The sequence below is a fragment of the Chiloscyllium plagiosum genome, unplaced genomic scaffold, assembly GCF_037043375.1.
Source record: "Chiloscyllium plagiosum isolate Xiang-an unplaced genomic scaffold, Cpla_swu_hap1 HiC_scaffold_1, whole genome shotgun sequence".
Classification (NCBI taxonomy): Eukaryota; Metazoa; Chordata; class Chondrichthyes; order Orectolobiformes; family Hemiscylliidae; genus Chiloscyllium; species Chiloscyllium plagiosum.
The window spans coordinates 46,102,295-46,124,748 of NW_028270139.1; the positions used below are offsets into that span (position 1 = coordinate 46,102,295).

General features: G+C 39.8%; 1 protein-coding gene across 2 annotated transcripts in view; it reads left to right on the forward strand.

Annotated features, from left to right (window-relative positions):
- Positions 1–22,454, forward strand: part of cpeb2 (cytoplasmic polyadenylation element binding protein 2) — a 120,123-nt gene that overhangs the window by 80,157 nt on the left and 17,512 nt on the right. For both annotated transcript variants that reach the window (XM_043694490.2, XM_043694496.2), the window contains 5 exons: positions 1,541–1,717; positions 1,815–1,904; positions 15,146–15,264; positions 19,617–19,731; positions 21,712–21,893. In XM_043694490.2, coding sequence (XP_043550425.2) covers positions 1,541–1,717; positions 1,815–1,904; positions 15,146–15,264; positions 19,617–19,731; positions 21,712–21,893 — 683 coding nt within the window. The remainder of the gene's footprint in view (positions 1–1,540; positions 1,718–1,814; positions 1,905–15,145; positions 15,265–19,616; positions 19,732–21,711; positions 21,894–22,454) is intronic.

The following is a 22,454-nucleotide window of genomic DNA, read 5'->3' on the forward strand; positions in this document are numbered from 1 at the left end:
CTTCAAGTTTTTATTGCTGTGAAATAAGCTTATTTATAGTTCAACTCTAATGTGCATTTTCTTACTGATGAGTCTTAAGACTAATACAAATTGCATTCCAGAAAAATAAGTGATTTACCTCTGAATTATAACTTGTAATTTAAACTGCTGGAACTAGCCTAATGAATAACTTGAGACTTAGAAAAGCAACAATTTGATTCCAGGTTTTACAGTATCTTGGCTTGAATCAACATCGCATGAGGCCATCTTTTATGTGCATTTCTTGCTCTCAGGCAACTAGATACCAACGGTATAACATACAACAAAGAACTGTGAACAAAAATAAATTACTAAACAAACTCAGCAGATCTAGCAGTATCTGGAGAATAAGTAGACTTTTCTTCAACTATATCTTTCTCCACCGATGCTGCCAGACCTGTTGAGTTTCTCCAATTTTTTTATTTTCAATACCCATGGCACTATGCTATTTATTGTATTACTACTCATCCTATGTACCTGTAAAACGTGAACTCTTGGCTGTGATCTGAAAGGCAAATGAATTAGACTGGCACCCATTTGACAATAATAAACTATTTGTCTGTAATTGAGTTTGATGTCCAACAGTGACTGTGTAGAGTTTCCAGACTACTTTGAACTTTCAGTTTACATATTAAATGCTCATTGCAATTGATTTACATCCTGTTTAAATAAAAAATGCAATATCCATTGGTCAAAAATAAATTTGATGCAACATTGTACATACAATACATTGCAGATTCTGTGGCTTTTAAAGCATTGTTGATTAATGACTAATTTATGAAATAGTTCACAATGTAGATATGTAATGTTGAAAATTTAAATTGAATGGACCTGTGTTTCATTCATACAGAATGTTGAATCATTTTGTGTTCAAATACTCAATAGCAAAACCGCCACGAGCATCTTATTTTCTAGCTTATCAGCGAATGCCATCCAGTTATTCTGTCATGTACAATGGTGCAAGCTATTTTACATCTCTGCAGAATTTTTAATTGCGGGGTTTGAAATTAAAATCCTGCTTTGTTGAAGTTAGTAACAGTTTTAGAACATAGAACTGTAAGCACAGGCATATAGGCCCTTTGGACCATGATGTTATGCTGAGCATGACACCAAATGAAACTAATTCCTTCTGCCTGCCCTTGGTCCATATCCCTCAATTCCTTGCATATTCATGTGCTTTTCTAAAAGTCTCTCTTAAATGCCTCTATTGTATCTGCCTCCACCACCACCCCTGGCACTGCATTCCAAGCTCCTATCACTCTCCGTATTTAAAAAAAAAACACACTTGCTCCTCCCATTTCCTTTGAACTTCCCCCTCCTAACCTTAAATGCATGCCACATAGTATTTGACATTTCAGCTTTTTATACACCTGTAATACTGCTCATTAAGCTTTTAAATTTGACTTTATTTTGCATTAAAAGAAGCTTCATTTAAATGCATTAGCTAGTTGAATAATTTCAAGACCTTGGTCCTTTGTGATACAGCTGACTTTCTGAAATTTCAATTAATCATTTTTTGCAGGCCGTTCCTCATTGTTCCCCATAGAAGATGGTTTTCTTGATGATGGACATGGTGATCAGGGAGTCCCTGGGGTTCTGAATTCTGTTAATTGCTGCTCTTCTCACCAGAATGGGGAACGAATTGAACGATACTCACGTAAAGTATTTGTTGGTGGCCTTCCCCCAGATATCGATGAAGGTACTGTCAACTGTGATATAGGTCAGGAGTTTTATTTTCTTTCTAACTATTATTTATTTGTCGAGTTTGTATGCATTATAAAATTCTTTTTTTACAGATGAAATTACTGCCAGTTTTCGTCGTTTTGGACCTTTGGTGGTTGATTGGCCCCATAAGGCCGAAAGCAAATCTTATTTTCCACCAAAAGGTAAGGCAGTTTATCTAATGTGACTCTTTTTCAGATTTTTGTAACCAACTAGAGACAATTTGAAATTTTATCCATGAAATAAAATCAGTAAACTATTAGTATATAGGTGCTAACTCAGTTGTGAAAATTGGCATATTGTTTCTGCTTTCTTACTTGATATACATTCAAAATTAGCTACCCGCATTTTTTAAAACAAGTAATCCGTAAGTTTGTTTTGGAGGAGAAGTGGAGCGATTCATATTCAGAACTGGATGAGGTTTAATACTATTGTACTGCTTTTTTAATCTACAAACTTTTGCTTTGCTTCAAATGAAAATTATTACGGAATTCAAATCGCAAGTTGCTCAGGCCCAAGGGACTAAATGGCCTACTCTTGGTCTGTATTCATAAATGGTGTGTGATTGTGGCATTTAATTGTTATAATTAGTTAAGTTGGTTAGACAGCTGGTTTGTAATGCAAAGTAATGCCAATGAAATGATTCAATTCCTGCACTGGCTGAAGTTACCATGAAGGATTCCCTTTCTTGACCTCCCAGATGCTCCTCTGTAGGAATATAGCGACTTTTTTTTTTAAAAAATTCAGTTCTTAGCTTTGTCATCTTTAGTAAGAGAAAGCTCCACTGGCTGGAGTCATCCCTAACACACAGGCTGTTGTTGAAAGTCACGAACTTTGGCCCTAGGTGATCACTGCAGCGATCTGTTAAATTTTAGGAGACGAGAAGATCTATGGCACAGGAGGTAGTAAATTGGTATGTTGTGTATGTGCCAACTGCTAAATACCATCTAAAGGTCTTGCAGGGTTTTAAGTGCATGTCCAGGTATTTTCAAATAGTGAGTTTTGGTTAGAGTTGTTCAGAGCAAAGGTTCTTTCTCTAGACCAAAGAGACAAAAGTTAAAATACAGTTACATTTCCTAGTGTTGTCTATCGGCTTTACGCTAATGGGAAAGATGCAAAGAAAGAAATTTGTGAGGAGGAAAGGAAAGAATGATTGGATGCTATCTAACCTGCTGTGCTTTTCCAGCAGTACACTATACTCGACTGTAGGCTAGAAAGTACTTGTGTAAAGGCCAGGTGAGCAAACATTCCAAAAGATAAGTTCAGGAGAATGTTCTCCAGCAGTTTGTTTCCAATACAATGAGAAAGGAGCAATTCCAGGACTCAGTTCTTGGGAGTGAGGTGGGCCAAGTGGAATGAATGTCTGGGCTTCACTAAGGGGACTGTAATCATTGCGTCACAAAAAAATTGGTTGGATCAAGTGAAGGATAAAAAACATTCCAGAGTAAAAATAATTAACTGAGGCGGCAAGTAAAACTTTGGATAAGAATGAATCTGTGTCATAAATTGGAATCGAAGGTTAACAGACGAGATGTTAAAGACAGTTCATTGTTCAGCTTAAAAAATATATAGTTTCAAGTTAGATTTCTATTAAGGAGGGAGGAAGGGCAAACAAATTCAGAGTTCCCTCGATGATGGAAGACATGGAGATAAGAAGCAGAGAAGTGTACTTAGGGTAGATAACACAAAATTAAGTCTGCTTAGGTGGCCGGGGGGGGGGGGTTGTATAAAAAGAAAAGAATATGATAGAAGATTGGTCACTAACATAAAAGGTAATTAAAAGTCTTTGGTAGTCATAAGTGTAGTGAGATGAGGAATGGGGTCAGAGACCAAAAAGAAGATAGAGGGCATGAGTGAGAATGAAATGAATGTTTTACCAATGAACGTGATGTTGCCGAGTCATTATTAAAGAGCATGTAGTTCAGATACTTGATTTAAAATTGGTAAGTAGGGCAGGCTGCCTATACTTAAGTTGAAAAGGCACAAGAAAGTAGAAAGTGAGTAGAAATTACAGTAGCATTATCCATAATTTTCCAATCATCCTTCGACTCAGGTGTACCAAAGGTCTGGAGAATTGCAATTGATACAGCCTCCTTCAAAAAGGATGCAAAGGTAAGCTAGGTCCCTACAGATCAGTCAGTTTAGCCCTGGTGATAAAGCTTTTAGGAATGATACTTTAGGCCAAGTTTTAAGTCATGTCTGCAAATGTGGGATAATTAAGGAAAGCAAGCTTGGAATAATAAGAACAAATTGTGTCTAATAAACATGATGTTTTGATGAAGTGAGAGAGGCTTAATAAGGGGCAGCGCTATACATGAGCTTCCAAAAGCTGTTTGATAAAGTGCCACACTGTTGGATAAAGTTTTGAGCAATGTTAGAGCTGGTGGAATAACTGGACAGTAGCAACTTTGATTTGAAACTGTTTCAGTTCATTCAGACAATGTAATGGTTAACAGTTGTCTTGCAGACTGGAGGAAGGTTTATCATGTACTGCCCAAGGATCAGTATTTGGAATATCACTTTTTATATTAATAGCCTAAACCTTGGTATATAGGGCACAATTTCAGAATTTAGGGATGGTGCAAAACTTGGGATCATTTATAAAACATGAGCATTGTGTAGAAACTGAAAAGGACATAGGTTAGAGGAATGTTAGATGAAATTGAATGCAAAGAATTGTGAAATGATTGATTACTTTTGGTCAAAAGAATGCAAGAGCCAATATAAAAGTACAATTCATCAGGGAGTGCAGGAGCAAAGTACATGGCCATGTATGTGCATAAATTATTTAAGGAGAGTGGACATGCTGAGAGTGGTTAATAAAACATGTGGCATTCTGCGCTTTATTGATAAGGATAGAGCACAAAATCAAAGAAATTGTTAACCTTTGGTTGAGACCAAACCAATGGGTTTCATAGAATATTGTATCCATTTCCAAGCACCATACTTCAGGATATGAAAGGATTGCAGAAGGCACAGAAAAGATTTATAAGAATAGTTCTAAGAATTAAGAAATGCAGTATACTGAAAAGACTGGAGAAGTTTAGACTGTTCTCCTTTTGGTAAAGAAAGTTTGAGGAATTTATTCAGTACTCAAAATGTTGAGGGAAGATGAAGAATGGGGAGAAATTGTTTCCAATGTCTAAAAAATTGTGAACTCTGAATAGCTTCATGATTGGCAGGAAGAGCAATAATGACATGTAAAGAAACTTCTTTATGTAATAAATGAAGGTGAATTGATGCTAAATCAGTATTTTTGTGAAGCTTTAATGTAAATTCCTTGGCGTACAAATATTGTAACCACTGGAATAGTTTGGAGGCTGTAATTTGTGGCAAGGAACTCGCTTCTTAATTCTCATAGCCTTTTTCCTTCTTGTAAGACAAATGGGGTGATGTTCTACACATGCGCTGGGTGAGTGTAGCTACAACACTATCACTCAGTTGATCTACACCCTGTTCTTCATAGTAACTGTGCACCTCTCTCAAATCTGCATAAACCTAGGTACATATTTCAATCTACAAAGTATACCTCAGCAATTTAAGGCTTTCTTGAAAACCCCTCTCAAAATAAACATTTCCATTATTTGAAGGTGCAAGAATAAAAGGTGCATTGAAACATCACTACCTTTGTGTCTCATCTTTAATTGGGAATATATCACCATTCTTTCATTGTCACTGGGTCAAAATGCTAAAACTTTGAGCCACGTGGAAGTATCATTGTACACATTTCAGTGATTCAAGCATTTGCACTGACCCAGCAACTCCAAGGAAATCCCCTGTGCACTCCTCTGAAATCCCAAAATCTCTACTAGAATGGACTTCATAATCTGCAAACTAACTACAGCCCACCTTCTGGTGTCTAATTGACTGCAAATGTCATGATCCATAACTTGATAACTCACAAGAGTAGCGAAGTCTGTACTTTATTATCCACATTTTTGGTGGAAGGTTTAATCAACTGCTGACACTGGCCAAAAAAAAATGGCTTCTTGTTCTATCCTTCAAACCCATACAACTGCCATTAAGAAGAAAATGGGAACACCGCCATCTGCAAGTTCCCATTCAAGTCACACACCATTTTGAATTGGACTTGTATCATTGTTTTTCACATTGCTGCATCAAAATGCTAGCACTCCCTCCCTAATAGCATGTGGGTGTACTTGTACCACGTACAACTGAAGTGGCTCCAGAAGACCAATCACTATCACTTCCAAAGAGAACTTGGGAATGGGCAATAAATGCTGGTCGAGCCAGTAGCAATCATGTCTCACAGTCAAACATTTTTAAAAAGTTCAATGAACAGTACAAATTTAGACTGATTAAATAGAGTTGTTTCCCTGAGATCCATTCTTGATGACATCTCAACCATTCACATTATACCAGCTGAAGCTATTAAATGGATTAGTAATCGCCACCTTCACTATAATTTCCTATCCAGCCATACAAATTACAAAAGGTGTTTTCTGACTTAGTTTCCATTTAATGTACTTTATTTAGAATATACAACCTGAGACACTTGTGATTCAGATTCAACCAAATAGCATTCACACCAATCATCCAATCTAGGAATTGCATAATATTTGCAGTACTTTACTTAAGTTTGTAATAAGATTAGAATGATCAAGAATCAGAAAGTTTGTATTAAAAGGAACTTTTTTAAAATCAAATTTATTTAAAATCCTTACATGCTATATATTTATTGTTTTATTTATGCTTTCAAATTAACATGATATTTTAACAGGCAAGAAATGAATTGTAATCTTTGTTCCAGTGAAATGAGACAATTAGCTAAAGTGAACTGGATAGCTGGATTAGCAAGAATGACAGTAAGCTGGCAGTGATAGAGTAAATCATAACTCTAAGAATTCATCCCAGTAAGGAGAAGTTTCTGAGAGGGATAAACCATCCATGGCTAACCAAGGAAGTTAATGGTAGTATAAAGTTGAAAGGAAAATCAGATAAGGAGGCTAAAGTTAGTGATAACACGGATAAATTCAGAAAATGAAGACTTTAAAAAAATATAAACTGAGGGCAAACTAGTGTGGAATATAAAAACTGAAGAAGTACTTCAAATGTATAAAAAGGAAAGAGAGGTCAAAGTGAACATAGGCCTCTTAGAAAATGAATCTGGGGAGAATCTGATTTTAGGGAACAAGGAAATGACCGAGGAGTTAAACAGATATTTTGCATCAGTCTTTGATTGAAGATAATTCAGGCATCCCAATAATATTGGAGCATACTAGGGAGGAATTAAGAACCATCACCATCACGAGAGAATTAATATTCGACCAACTAAAGGGAAATAAGGCAGATACGTCACCTGGCCTAGTTGCTTGCACTCTAGGATCCTAAAATAGGTAGCTAAGAGGTAGTGGGTACATTGGCTGTAAATTTCCAGAAATTTTTGGATTTTGGAGAAGGACCAGATTGGAAAACTGCTAATGTAACACTCCTATTCAGAAAGGAGGGAGGCAAAAAAGGGGTTAACTATAGGCTGATTAGCCTAACTCATTTTTGGAAATGCATTGGAATCCATTATTAAGGAAGTAAAAGCAGAACATTTGGAAAATCATAATCTAATCAAGCAGAGGCAGTTTGAAAGTAAATGAGCAAAATGTTGGCAAATAGAATACAATATGGGAAAATGCAATGTTTGTTTTGGAACGGAGAAAAAATATTTAGGTGGAGGAGAAACTGCAGAAAGCTGCAACGCAGAGGGATTTGAGTTTACTTTTGCACAAAACACGGAAAGCCAGTACACAGGTGCAGCAGGTAATCAGGGAGGTTAGTGGAATGCTGGCCCTTATTTCAAGGTGGTTGGGATACAGAAATAAGGATGTCTTACTGCAACTGTACAAAGTACTGGTGAGACTGTATCTAGAGTACTGGGAGCAGTTATGGTTCCCCTTTTAAAGAAGGATGTCATTTACTTGGTTCTCGAGGTTAATCCTTGATCTGGAGGATTGTCTTAAGATCAAAGGCTAAACAGATTGGAACTCAACTTGGTGCAGTTTAGAAGAATACGTGATCTCATTGAAATATCTCAGATTCTTGACAAGGTAAATGCTGAGAGGATGTTTCCCCTCGGGAGAGTCTAAGACCAGAGGACAGAGTCACCTGTAAAGGAGTATGAATTTAAGACTGAGATGAGGAGGAATTTCTTCTGAGGGTTGAGATGCCTTGGGACTCCTTGCCTGTGGTAGCTGCTGGGCAGAGTCCTTGTATATTTCTGAGAGAGGTGCTTGATTAATAGGAGAGTTGAGGATTATATAGTAAATGGAGGAAAGTGATCCTGTTGTTTGGTAGAGCAGGCTCATGGAGTTGAATGGCCTACTCCTGTCCTGTTTGTTGTTGTTTTATTTAATATGCCTGCTTGTATAAGTTCATTCTGCAATGGTGACTGCAAATTGCAGAACTTGAAATGTATTGGAAGATTTTGTCTCCTCAAAACAGTCCATAGGATGAGCTCAGCTACGAAGCAAAGTTACATTTGATTTCCTACTTCCCCAGTGATGCATGGTACCAAAGTGGAGGAATGGGGGGAACGTTTTGAGAACCACCTCTTTTTGATGAAAGTATGAACTAAACTTTGGAAGGAACTACTGGTTGCTCCTAAGTAGCAACCATACATCATAGTTTAGTAAAATGATTTAAGTTATACAAAATAAAAAATTTTCATGAACTTGTGTAAAACTACAGATTAAGTACTGATGTTGGCCATTAGGTTATAAGCTTAAAAATGTGTTGCTGGAAAAGCGCAGCAGGTCAGGCAGCATCCAAGGAACAGGAGAATTGACGTTTCGGGCATAAGCCCTTCAGGAATTCAGGCATTCCTGAAGAAGGGCTTATGCCCGAAACGTCGATTCTCCTGTCCCTTGGATGCTGCCTGACCTGCTGCGCTTTCCCAGCAACACATTTTTAAGCTCTGATCTCCAGCATATGCAGTCTTCACTTTCTCCCATTAGGTTTATAAGTCTGCTGCACCACACAATAAGCTGACATGTTTCAAATTCCACGTTTTTATTTACTCTTGGTGACCTTTAAATATTTTTAAGACAGAGTTAGATTTCTGTTAGGCAATAAAATCAATGATCCCACCTCCACTGTCTACTGAAATAGAATGCTCGAAAGTGTCTCAACCCTCAAAGAAAATTCTCCTTATTGCTCCTCAGCCGCCACTCCAGAGGGGGGGTGAACCCTATTCAACATCTTCCTATAACTCAAACCCACCAGTACTGGCAACATGCTTGTAAATCTTTTCTGCACTCTCCAGTTTAACAATATCCTTCCTATCAAAGGAAAACCAGAATTGTACACCGTATTCTAAAAGTGGCCTCTCCAATGTCCTGTACATGCCATCCCAACTCCTATGCTCAATGTTCTGACCAATGAAGGCAAGTGTACCAAATGCTGTCTACCTGTGACTCTCTTTGAGGAACTATGTATCTGCACCCCCAGGTCTCTTTGTTTGCCAACTCTTCCCCTGGGCCCTGCCATTAACTGTGTAAGTCCTGTCCTGATTTGCCTTACCAAAATGCAATACCTCACATTTATCTGAATTAAACTCCATGTGCCACTCCTCAGCCCAATGACCCATCTGATCAAGGACTGGAAATGTGGCACTACACTATTAGCAAAGTCCAGTTTAGAGAGATACTTCTCCTTTAGAAGGAGAGAGCTGTCAGATTGTCTGTACTCTGAGGTAATCTCCTTCAAAGTCTACTACACCATCTATTCTGGTGTCAGTGAAAACCTGCTAGCCATACTTCCTAAATTCACATGGATGTTATTTCTATAAACGATGTAGTGCAGTGGATTCAGTACTGATTCTTGTGACACACCATGGGTCTGCAGTCCGAAAAGCAACCCTCTACCACCACCCTCTGTCTCCTAGCTTCAAGCCAATTTTACTAACCTTACTCACCAGTCTGCCATGCGGAATCTTGTCAATGCTTTGCGAAAGTTCATTTCAAGAGAGCGAGAATACAAGAGAAGAGCTGTACTGTTGAGGCTGTATAATGCTCTGGTCAAATCACATTTGGAATATTATGAGCAGTTTTAGGTCCCATATCTGAGGAAAGATTTGCTGGCATTGGAGGGAGTCCAAAGTAGATTTACAAGAATGATCCTGAGGATGAAGGGCTTGTCATAGGAGCAGTTGAAGCCTTCCTAATCTCCATTTATCTCAATGACAGCATAGCTTGTTGTGAACTATCCTCAAACTGACCTTTTAAATTAATTTTCGTCTCTTACAATTTGTTTTTTAATCTGACAGCTCTCTACATTCTGAAGGACAAGCATCTCTTTAAACTGGACTTTGCTAACCGTGTAGCTGCCACATTTCCAGTCCTGTGACTAAGTCATAAAGTCATCGAGACATTGAGATGTTCAGCATGGAAACAGACCCTTTCGTCCAACCCGTCCATGCCGACCAGATATCCCAACCCAATCTGGTCCCACCTGCCAGCACCCGGCCCATATCCCTCCAAACCCTTCCTATTCATATACCCATCTAAATGTCTCTTAAATGTTGCAATTGTACCAACCTCCGCCACAGCCTCTGGCAACTCATTCCATACGCATACCACCCTCTGTGTGAAAAAGTTGCCCCTTGGGTCTCTTTTGTATCTTACCCCCCCTCACCCTAAACCTATGCCCTCTAGTTCTGGACTCCCCGACACCAGGGAAAATACTTTGTCTATTTATCCTATCCATGCCCCTCATAATTTTGTAAACTTCTATAAGGTCACCCCTCAGCCTCTGACGCTCCAGGGAAAACAGCCCCAGCCTGTTCAGCCTCTCCCTGTAGCTCAGATCCTCCAATCCTGGCACCATCCTTGTAAATCTTTTCTGAACCCTTTCACGTCTCACAACATCTTTCTGATTGGAAGGAGACCAGAATTGCAAGCAATATTCCAACAGTGGCCTAACCAATGTCCTGTACAGCTGCAACATGACCTCCCAACTCCTGTACTCAATACTCTGACCAATAAAGGAAAGCATACCAAAAGCCGCCTTCACTATCCTATCTACATGCAACTCCACTTTCAAGGAGCTATGAATCTGCACTCCAAGGTCTCTTTGTTCAGCAACACTCCCTAGGACCTTACCATTAAGTGTATAAGGAGAAAGTGAGGATCAGAGCTGAAAATGTGTTGCTGGAAAAGTGCAGCAGGTTAGGCAGCATCCAAGGAGAGGGAGAATCGATGTTTTGGGCCTGAGCCCTTCTTCAGACCCGAAACGTCGATTCTCCTGCTTGGATGCTGCCTGACCTGCTGCGCTTTTCGAGCAACACATTTTCAGCATTAAGTGTATAAGTCCTGCTAAGATTAGGTTTCCCAAACTGCAGCACCTCGCATTTATCTGAATTAAACTCCATCTACCACTTAGCCCATTGGCACATCTGGTCCAGATCCTGTTGTAATCTGAGGTAACCCTCTTCGCTGTCCACTACACCTCCAATTTTGGTGTCATCTGCAAACTTATTAACTGTAGCTCTTATGCTCGCGTCCAAATCATTTATGTAAATGACAAAAAGTAGAGGGCCCGGCACCGATCCTTGTGACACTCCACTGGTCACAGGCCTCCAGTCTGAAAAACAACCCTCCACCACCACCACTCTGTCTTCTACCTTTGAGCCAGTTCTGTATCCAAATGGCTAGTTCTCCCTGTATTCTGAGAGATCTAACCTTGCTAATCAGTCTCCCATAGGGAACCTTGTCGAACGCCTTACTGAAGTCCATATAGATCGCATCTACTGCTCTGCCCTCATCAATCCTCTTTGTTACTACTTCAAAAAACTCAACCAAGTTTGTGAGACATGATTTTCCATGCACAAAGCCATGTTGACTATCCCGAATCAGCCCTTGCCTTTCCAAGTACATGGTAAAAACAATGACTGCAGATGCTTGAAACCAGCTTCTGGATTAGTGGTGCTGGAAGAGCCCAGCAGTTCAGGCAGCATCTGAGGAACAGTAAAATCGACGATTCGGGCAAAAGCCCTTCATCAGGAATAAAAACCGAGAGCCTGAAGCGTGGAGAGATAAGCTAGAGGAGGGTGGGGGTGGGGAGAAAGTAGCATAGAGTACAATAGGTGAGTGGGGGGGAGGGGATGAAAGTGATAGGTCGGGGGCGGGGGGAGGGTGGAAAAGGTAGGCAGGCAGGTAGGACAAGTCAGGGGACAGTGCTGAGCTGGAAGTTTGGGACTGGGGTGAGGTGGGGGAAGGGGAAATGAGGAAACTGTTGAAGTCCACATTGATGCCCTGGGGCTGAAGTGTTCCGAGGTGGAAGATGAGGCGTTCCTCCTCCAGGCGTCTGGTGGTGAGGGAGCAGCGGTGAAGGAGACCACGACCTCCATGTCCTCGGCAGAGTGGGAGGGAGAGTTGAAATGTTGGGCCACAGGGCAGTGGGGTTGATTAGTGCGGGTATCCTGGAGATGTTCCCTAAAGCGCTCTGCCAGGAGGGGTCCAGTCTCCCCAATGTAGAGGAGACTGCATCGGGAGCAATGGATACAATAAATGATATTAGTGGATGTGCAGGTAAAACTTTGGATGTGGAAGGCTCCTTTAGGGCCTTGTATAGAGGTGAGGGAGGAGGTGTGGGCGCAGGTTTTGCAATTCCTGCGGTGGCAGGGGAAGGTGCCAGGGTGGGAGGGTGTGTTGTAGGGGGGCGTGGACCTGACCAGGTAGTCACGGAGGGAACGGTCTTTGCGGAAGGCGGAAAGGGGTGGGGAGGGAAATATATCTCTGGTGGTGGGGTCTTTTTGGAGGTGGCGGAAATGTTGGCAGATGATTTGGTTTATGCGAAGGTTGGTGGGGTGGAAGGTGAGCACCAGGGGCATTCTGTCCTTGTTACGGTTGGAGGGGTGGGGTCTGAGGGCGGATGTGCGGGATGTCGACGAGATGCGTTGGAGGGCATCTTTAACCACGTGGGAAGGGAAATTGCGGTCTCTAAAGAAGGAGGCCATCTGGTGTGTTCTGTGGTGGAACTGGTCCTCCTGGGAGAAGATATGGTGGAGGCGGAGGAATTGGGAATACGGGATGGCATTTTTACAAGAGGTAGGGTGGGAAGAGGTGTAATCCAGGTAGCTGTGGGAGTCAGTGGGTTTGTAAAAAATATCAGTGTCAAGTTGGTCGTCATTAATGGAGATGGAGAGGTCCAGGAAGGGGAGGGAGGTGTCAGAGATGGTCCAGATAAATTTAAGATCGGGGTGGAATGTGTTGGTGAAGTTGATGAATTGTTCAACCTCCTGGCACTAATGCAGTCATCAATGTAGCGGAGGAAGAGGTGGGGAGTGGTGCCTGTGTAATTACTGAAGATCGACTGTTCTACATAGCCAACAAAGAGAAAGGCATAGCTGGGGCCCATACGTGTGCCAATGGCTACCGCTTTGGTCTGGAGGAAATGAGAGGATTCAAAGGAGAAATTCTTAAGGGTGAGGATCAGTTCGGCCAAACAAATGTGTCGGTCGAAGGGTACTGTTGGGGATGTCGGGAGAGGAAAAAACAGAGGGCTTGGAAGCCCTGGTCATGGCAGATGGAGGTGTAGAGGGATTGGATATCCATGCTTTCCAAGTACATGTACATCCTGTCCCTCAGGATTCCCTCCAACAACTTGTCCACCACCGAGGTCAGGCTCGTTGGTCTATAGTTCCCTGGCTTGTCTTTTACCGCCCTTCTTAAACAGTCGCACCACATTTGCCAACCCCCAGTCTTCCGGCACCTCACCTGTGACTATCAATGATACACATATCTCAGCAAGAGGCCTAGCAATCACTTCTCTCGCTTCCCACAGAGCTCTTGGGTACACCTGATCAGGTCCTGGGGATTTATCCACCTTTAACCGTTTCAAGACATCCATCACTTCCTCCTCTGTAATCTGGACATTTTGCAAGACGTCACCATCTATTTCCCTATAGTCTATATCTTCCATATCCTTTTCCACAGTAAAAACTGATGCAAAATATTCACTTAGTATCTCCCCATATTTTCTGTGGCTCCACACAAAGGCTGCCTTGCTGATCTTAGAGGGGCCTTATTCACTCCCTTGTTACCCTTTTGTCCTTAATATCTTTGTAAAAAAACCCTTTGGATTCTCCTTAATTCTATTTGCCAAAGCTATCTCATGTCCTCGTTTTGCCCTCCTACTTTCTTTATATTCTTCTAAGGATTCACTCAATCTATCCTGTCTATACCTGACTTTTGCTTCCTCCTTTTTCTTAACCAAACCCTCAATTTCTTTAGTCATCGAGCATTCCCTATACCTACCAGTCTTCCCTTTCACCCTGACAGGAATATACTTTCTCTGGATTCTTGTTATCTCATTTTTGAAGGCTTCCCATTTTCCAGCCATCCCTTTTACCTGCGAACATCTGCCCCCAGTCAGCTTTCGAAAGTTCTTGCCTAATACCGTCAAAATTGGCCTTTCTCCAATTTAGAACTTCAACATTTAGATCTGGTCTATCCTTTTCCATCACCATTCTAAAATGAATAGAATTATGGTTGTTGGCCCCAAAGTGCTCCCCCACTGACACCTCAGTCACCTGCCCTGCCTTATTTCCCAAGAGTAGGTCTAGTTTTGCACCTTTTCTAGTAGGTACATCCACATACTGAATCAGAAAATTGTCTTGTACACTCTTAACAAATTCCTCTCCATCTAAACCTTTAACACTATGGCAGTCCCAGTCGATGTTTGGAAAGTTAAAATCCCCTACCATAACTATCCTATTATTCTTCCAGATAGCTGAGATCTCCTTACAAGTTTGTTTCTCAATTTCCCTCTGACTATTGGGGGGGTCTATAATACAATTACAATAAGGTGATCATCCCTTTCTTATTTCTCAGTTCCACCCAAATAACTTCCCTGGATGTATTTCCGGGAATATCCTCCCTCAGCACAGCTGTAATACTATCCCTTATCAAAAATGGCACTCCCCCTCCTCTCTTTCCTGTAGCATTTGTATCCTGGAACATTAAGCTGCCAGTCCTGCCCATCCCTGAGCATGTTTCCATAGTAAACCAGCCAGCTGTTCTATAACTCTTCTGTTACGGCCTTTTTAAACCTACACTTGTATTCTTAAAAATTCAAGATATATTCTAAAGTCCATGAATGGTGACCTAGATTTTGGCAAAAAACCATGCATAATAAAAGTCCCCTTTAATTTTCTTAATTGTAAATCACTGAGTGATAGTGGTAGCACTCCATTCTGCACCAGACCCCAGCAGATGTACGTTGACAGCCTCGAGGCTATTTCTATCTGCTTTTCTCCTCAGTTGCACATTATCAGCTTCAAATAAAAATAACATTTTAGACCAATTGCAAACAAATATTAATATTTTTGTTTGAGCATTCCTATCAGTGATTAAATAAATGGATCTCTATATTTACTGCCTCTTTTTTGTTGCAGGTTATGCGTTTCTTCTGTTTCAGGAGGAGAGTTCTGTCCAGGCTCTAATTGATGCTTGTATTGAAGAAGATGGCAAACTCTACCTTTGTGTTTCAAGTCCCACTATCAAGGACAAGCCAGTAAGTTTATGTAAAATGCATTTCAAAGTGCTTGTAGGCAACAACCATTACTCATCACTCCAGCTGCAGTCCTTGAAGCACATGAATATGTAGAGTCTAATTAAAAAGATGTGTACTCGAGGTTAAGCAGTTGGAGCACGAATCAAATGGCTTCTGCATATTTTTGTAGGTTAATATCGAAACTCACTTCTGAAATCTGAGTGCCAAGCAATTTTCTTTACAAATCAATTTTTTTTTGAATAAGGTTCTTACCCTTAGTTTTCTTTTTCTAAAAAAAAGCAGGTGATTTTTTTATTTCCGAACTGAAACTGCTGCATTATCATTTGTCACAAGATTTAGAATTCGCACTCACTCGCCTCCAGTTCTATGACCATCCTTTTTTTTTCCTTCTTGTTTTAAGAGTTATCTTCATTTATGTGGGATATTAGATCAGTGAAGGTCACCACAGATGCACCTGAAACCCTTGGCAAGCAGTTCTGATTCTGACCCTAACATATGGAGTAGGTTCCTGCAAATCATTGAAATCTCCTGTCTAAGCGACACCTTCTGTCCCCACAAAAATGATTGATTGTTCATCTGGCAGGATCTGTGGCTAGATCAACAACGGACCTCCCCTCAATGTAGATAGTCTGACACTGTAGCAATAAGTTTTTTCAGTCCACATCATTCTCTTCATTCAACAAATGCATCACACACTCTGACAATCAATACAAAACGGCAATCCTCAGAAATTCACGCTATCCACCTGGATTTTGAATCCTGTTTTCTTGAGATCCAGCACATGTACCATTCCGAATTGGGGTTCCGGGGGAAGCATGACATTTTGCAGTCACTACAGAATAAGCTTGCTGTGCTCAACCCAATATGATTTTTTAGTCTCACGATATCCATGCATTTCTTGGTCCCAGTGGCCCTGCTGGCACTGCCTCCTGCCAAGGCCAGGCTCAATATTCCAGAGCAACACTGCCTTCTCGCAGCCATTGAATGTGGATTGACTATGAAAACAATTAGCTATTGTGAGTGTAAATAGCAGAGGCATGGATAGAAGTACACATTTTAGCACTTAGCCACAAATATTCAGAACTTGGCAGATATTGGGAAGACAGACGTGTATCCTTTTGTGAAGGAGCAAGCATAAGTCTTCCAATTTTAGAAATATTTAGAATTCGAATACCTTTAATACAGTCTGGACGTGTTTATTTCTAGCTAATCTAATTTTCACTAGTAGTTATAGGTTTTTCTTACTTTTGATATTTCTGTGAATGATTTGCATTGGTCCTATTATTTCTAGTAAAATGGAAATAGATAACCTTGAAGAATTATTGTTGCATGTGTTATCCGGTAGTACAGCTTTGGCTTTCATTCAAATTAGATGACTTGTTGGTTGATTGAAATATCCAAATGAGTGTCTGTAAAAGCCCCATAGAAGTGGTCGCTGATCACTTGTGCAGCTAACTTCATCTATTTTGTATGTAAATATTTACATATTACTGTACAAAATACTGTAAAACAAATGGTTTAGAACAAGATCAACATAGGTATGAACAATTTACAGTGGAAAATTTAGGTATGAGTGCATTTCAGGATGTGGCATTTGGTTCATTAAACCTGTTTAGATTGGAAATTTTAAAAAGCACAATAGATATAATTTGTCAGGCATTTCTGCACTTGGTCCTGTAACTGAAAAACCTCTGCTAAAGTTTACATTTTTTCAAATATTTCTGTTACTAACTGCATGAAAGTATAAGGATTCTACCAATTGGTTCAGTGAAATGCTAAAGTTGAGTAGTAACTATAGTGCATTCAGTAGTGCATGCCAGCTTGGCATGGTGGCTCAGTGGTTAGCACTGCTGCCTCACAGAGCCAGGGACCTGGGTTCGATTCCAGCCTTGGGCAACTGTCTGTGTGGAGTTTGCACACTATGGGTTTCCTCTGGGTGGTCAGGGTTCCTCCCACAGTCCAAAGATGTACACGTCAGGTGAATTGGCCATGCTAAACTGCCCATAGTGTTAGGTGCATTAGTCAGAAAGAAATAGGTCTGGGTGGGTTACTCTTTGGAGGGTTGGTGTGGACTTGTTGGGCCAGAGTACCTATTCTCCCACTGTAGGGAATCTAATCTAATCTAATTTGTTAATTGCTAATTCAAATATCTAATTAAATATTGTCAGGATATTTTTGATTTCATAGCTCAAATTGCATGAGCTGTTTATGACCATAATACTCTTACTGAAATGATTTATGCTGTGTAGAGACATAATAGTTGTTGGCAAAGAACTGCAGCTTATTCCCTTCTACTGTAAGTGAGTAGACCTAATGTTTTTAACTCTGTTAGCCTATTTGTGTGTAAACAATATCTGGATAAAATAGGTGGATTTCATTAAAACTTGGTACACAGGTATGACCCAAAGAACAGCTTTTTAGATTTTGGTGGTGTGAATCCTGCTTGTAGGATTTCTTAATGGACCTATTAATATTGCAAAATAGGTGAATTGACTTTTAGTGAAATATTACTGGTTGCTTGAGTCAGAGTATTTTGTTTTTGCTGGAATGTTGAGTTTTCTTCATTGCTACAGTGCCATTTGTCACAGAAGTCAAACGGAGCTGTTTTTCCGAACAGCTGTAGGATATGAATTAGCTCTTAAATGAGATTGAAACTTTTTTTCAGCTTCCTAGTAACAAAACATCAACTAGTCAGTGGAGCACTTCAGTGAAGAGCTGTGTAAATGTAATTGATTTCTTCATTTGCGCTAGTATAGTCCCATAATTGTCTCCAATTTATTGCCATACATCCAAAACAGTGCCGTCTGAACCAAAACCTGTTATAAGTCATGTATGTTACAACCAAGTTGCCACGTGTTTTGCATTATAATCCTACACTGACATCACAATGTCACAAAGTTAAAATCTACATATTCTCTCATTGCTTTCAGTATGGGTGATTTATTTAAACATGCAGAACATTAAACAATTTGTTAATAGTCTACATGTGCATTAATTAATGCATGCTCTGTACAGGAACATTCAAATTGTTTCATAATCATATTGCTGAATGGGTCTTTTTCCTAGGGTGGGGGAGTCCAAAACTAGAGCGCATAGGTTTATAAAGGATCTCTGGTAACTTTAAGCATATAAGGAAAACGAAGGAGGAATTTGATGCATACTGGAATAATAATAGTAGAAATCAGGAAGTGTTTTTCAAATGCAGGAGAGAGGCTAAGGTTGAAATTAGGAAGGCGAAGAGGAAAGGATCCAGGCTTTACTAAAACAAATAGTAAACTGTTCTTCAAAAATATTAATAATGAGAGGTTAGTGACGGGTAGAGTAGGACCCGTGCGGAACAAGCCAGATAAGCTGCTCACTGAAGGTGAGGTAAGAAATAAATATTTTGCTTCTGTCTTTACCAAATTGATGATGACAGTAACCTAGTTGAAAACATGGGTGTTGAGCAACTGAACAATATAGTGATAAAGAAGCGGTACTAAAAAGGCTGGCAGGGTGCCAGGTAAAGTAGTTGCCAGGTTGGGATGGGATGCATCCTGGATTGCTGACAGAGTTAAGGAAGCAAATTGCAGAGTTGTTGGCAGAAATTTTCCAGACTGCTCTAATTGCAGGGTTAATTGGGACTGCAGGATTGCAAATGTGACAACATTGTTTAAATAAGGGTCAAAGGATAGCCCAGAAAACTACAGACCTGTTAGCTTGACATTGATCATGGAAAAACTGATGGAAGCCATAATATGGGATAAGGTAAATATGTTTAGTGAAAAATAAGTTGTTAAGACAATCAACATGGTTTTCTCAAGGGCAAGTCATATCTGACAAACTCACCTGAGTTCTTTGACAGTGATATAGGCCATGGATGAAAGTAGTGCTGTTGCTGTATATTTGGACTTGGGGAAAACATTTTGACACAGTGTCATATGGCTAGCAAATCAAGAAATGATTGGGATCGATGGGTCCTTGGCAGTATGCATTAGAAGTTGACTACAAGATGGGCAACAGATGGGTATAGATGGGCATTTCTCAGATTGGAGTTGAGTTGAAAATGGTGTTCCCCAGTGATCAGTGTTGGAACCTTTTGCTTATTCTGATTTATATGAACGATATACATCCCAACCTCTTCATTCTGTCCTCATCACTGAAGTTCCTCATCCCTGGAGCCATTCTTGTAAACTATTTCTGCACTTTCTCCTGCGTGTTTACATCCATCCTATAATGTGGTACCCAGAACTCTACACAATGCATCAGCTGAGGTCAAGCAAGTGTCTTGTGTAAGCTCAACAACATCTTGCTTATTATGGTGCCACTGTTTTTGTTTAGGAATAGTTATGATTAATATGATTTTTGACTAGGTTCAGATCCGACCATGGAATCTAAGTGACAGTGACTTTGTAATGGATGGTTCACAGCCTCTTGATCCACGCAAAACCATTTTTGTAGGAGGGGTTCCTCGCCCTCTGAGAGCTGGTAAGAAAAAGAACAAAGTATTCTAAAAAATCTGTATCTGGAATATTGTTTAAAAATGTTAATTACTTTGCACCTATCAAATGATCTTTTATTTTTTACATCTTAACCTTCAATGCTTCATTACGCTGAATAAATATTGCCATATACAATACCCAATGCCAATGTGTAATAGGCTCAAAAGCATATAGTTGCCTGGTTTCATCGCAGTCATGAGATGTGATTGATTGCTGTTTGTTTAACCCGTTTCAACTATCCTCTCAAGTCTCTGAATGCATATTGCTTATCCTACAACTTTATCTCAATCTGTCTGTGGCTTGCTGCTGTATGACCAGAGCACCATAAAAGTTTTATTTTAAAAAAACTTATGCTGTATCTTGAATGTAATACATTTTTCTCCCTGTCCTCCTTGGCCTCTGGGAACCTTTACTATCATTGATTTACCATTCTATTTAATTGCTTCTCCTTTGCCCAGGATGTTGAAACTGTCTTGCTTATAATTTCATAGAATATAAAGTCCAAACATCAGTATCAATATCTTCCCTTATTGCTTACCATTCAATCACTGTGAATCCTGCATATATACTTGTCCCTTCACTATCTAAATGCTGTCGCTAGATAACCGAGCTTGCCAACATGGCTGGTTATAGCCAAAGCTGTTGGTTAACAAAGTCCTTTGATCCTTCCACTATCAAGATTGCTTACCTGACACTCTGATAAGAACAGCTTTTTTGGAAAGACCAGAGGTCATTGCTGCAGGTTTTCAATGTAAAGGTGATGGGTCAATTGCTAAAGACTGCACATAACACCCCCCACCCTCAGCGAAAAAAAAGCTTTCTGCAGCCTTGGGTGTCTTCCTGTCCTAGAACCATGATTCTTCATAGCATCCATCCACAGACATATCAAATGTACCATAGAGGTCATAGAGGTTGATTGGTAAGGAGGCAAGCAGATGCGTGGGTGAGTGCTGAATTGCAACAGAAATTAGACAGTTTAACAATAAAGTGCTGGGCATGTAGCACATACCTGGCTCAAAGTTCTGACGGTGAAATCAGTATGGAAGATATTTGTGGAGAGCACACATCAGCCCATCAGAAGTTTAACTAAAGCTGCTTCTGATTCTGCTGTTTTGCACACCTTTTCCCTTTTTCTTCACCTAACCACTGTGACTTCAACCACTTAAAGTCAACATTCTGGAATTCCTTCCAAAATATCTCCTGCTCTCCACTTGGATTCTCTTCAAAAAACCTGCTGTAATCCTTCATTTGGCCAAAGTTTCAGGGTACTTCACCTCATACCATTTCCTTTGCCTTCAGTCAGTTTTTCCCCAAGACTCTCAAAAATCTTTGAATACTTTTAAAGGTGTTTTATAAATGGAAGTCATTGTCACCATCCAGAAGATTTCAGTGACAGTAGTCAAAATCTAACCAGTTGCCATTGTAAATCAGTGAAAATTAATAGTTCTAAAATAAGTTCTTTTCCTTTCTGATGTTGCATGAACTGATGAGTTGGGCATGTAATCTGGGGTTAATTTTAACGTGAAAGCTATAATCAAAATTAAACATAATATGAACCTGCATAAGTTTGTTTTATCTATAATGCTTATGATATTGTTTTAGAACTGTAATGAACTGTTACAGCTGTTTGTTAACATTACAATTCATTATCAATATGGATTTTATTTTTAGAGTAAACAAATGCTCAGTTTTTGTGCTTTATGCCAGTTTTAATAGTTTCTGTCAATTAATTGGCGGATTCTGAAAGTGAAACAAATAGAAAGTAGGATCATAGGATTTGATCCGTGGTAACTTTAATCTTCCATAAGGAACTGTTATGTTAAATAATTGAGTGTATATTAACCAATAGGTCACCAACATGACTCGACTTCGACTTGATTTGTTTTTTTTTTAAGTGCACGGTTCTTCTTTTAAAAGGCATATTCACTTCAGTTTATGTTTGAAAGACATTGTGTTTCTTCTGCAGTGGAGCTAGCTATGATTATGGATCGTCTTTATGGTGGGGTATGTTACGCAGGGATTGACACTGACCCAGAACTGAAGTACCCGAAAGGTGCAGGTCGTGTAGCCTTCTCAAATCAGCAGAGCTACATAGCTGCCATCAGTGCTCGATTTGTTCAGCTACAGCATGGAGATATTGATAAACGGGTAAGTGTGATGTTAGTGGATCTGAGGATTTTGAAAGACCTGTATGAACTTCCAAAAGAATATAAGTTCACCTTGTTAAATTGTGTGACCCAGTTAGTTAAACTATTGAAACGTTTACACATGTCCATGTTCACAGTATGCGCAGTTTTTTTTGCTCTGGCAATTGAAACATTCATTGCTTGGTATGGAACAGTCAAGTAGAAAATTGTAATCCTTACAACAATGCTGTTGAACTGCTTATTGAAATGCTGTAGCATCTATTTTTGTGGATGCAAAGTGATTTCTTTTACAATTTATTTTAGACAATTTAAAATTATCATGCTTTCATTAGCCTTATTTTCAAATCCCTCCTAGTCACACCCATGTAATCTCCTTCAGCTCAAAACACTGTTTCTGGTCTCCTGAGCATCCCTGCTTTTAATTGCACTATCAAGGCATTGCACCTGAAGTTGTTGAGGTCCTAATCTCTAGAAAAGGCCCCACATACCTTAGCTTTCTACCATGCTTTCCTTTTTTAAGATACTTCTTAAAATATGCCTTTGTGAATAAGCTTTCAGTGAT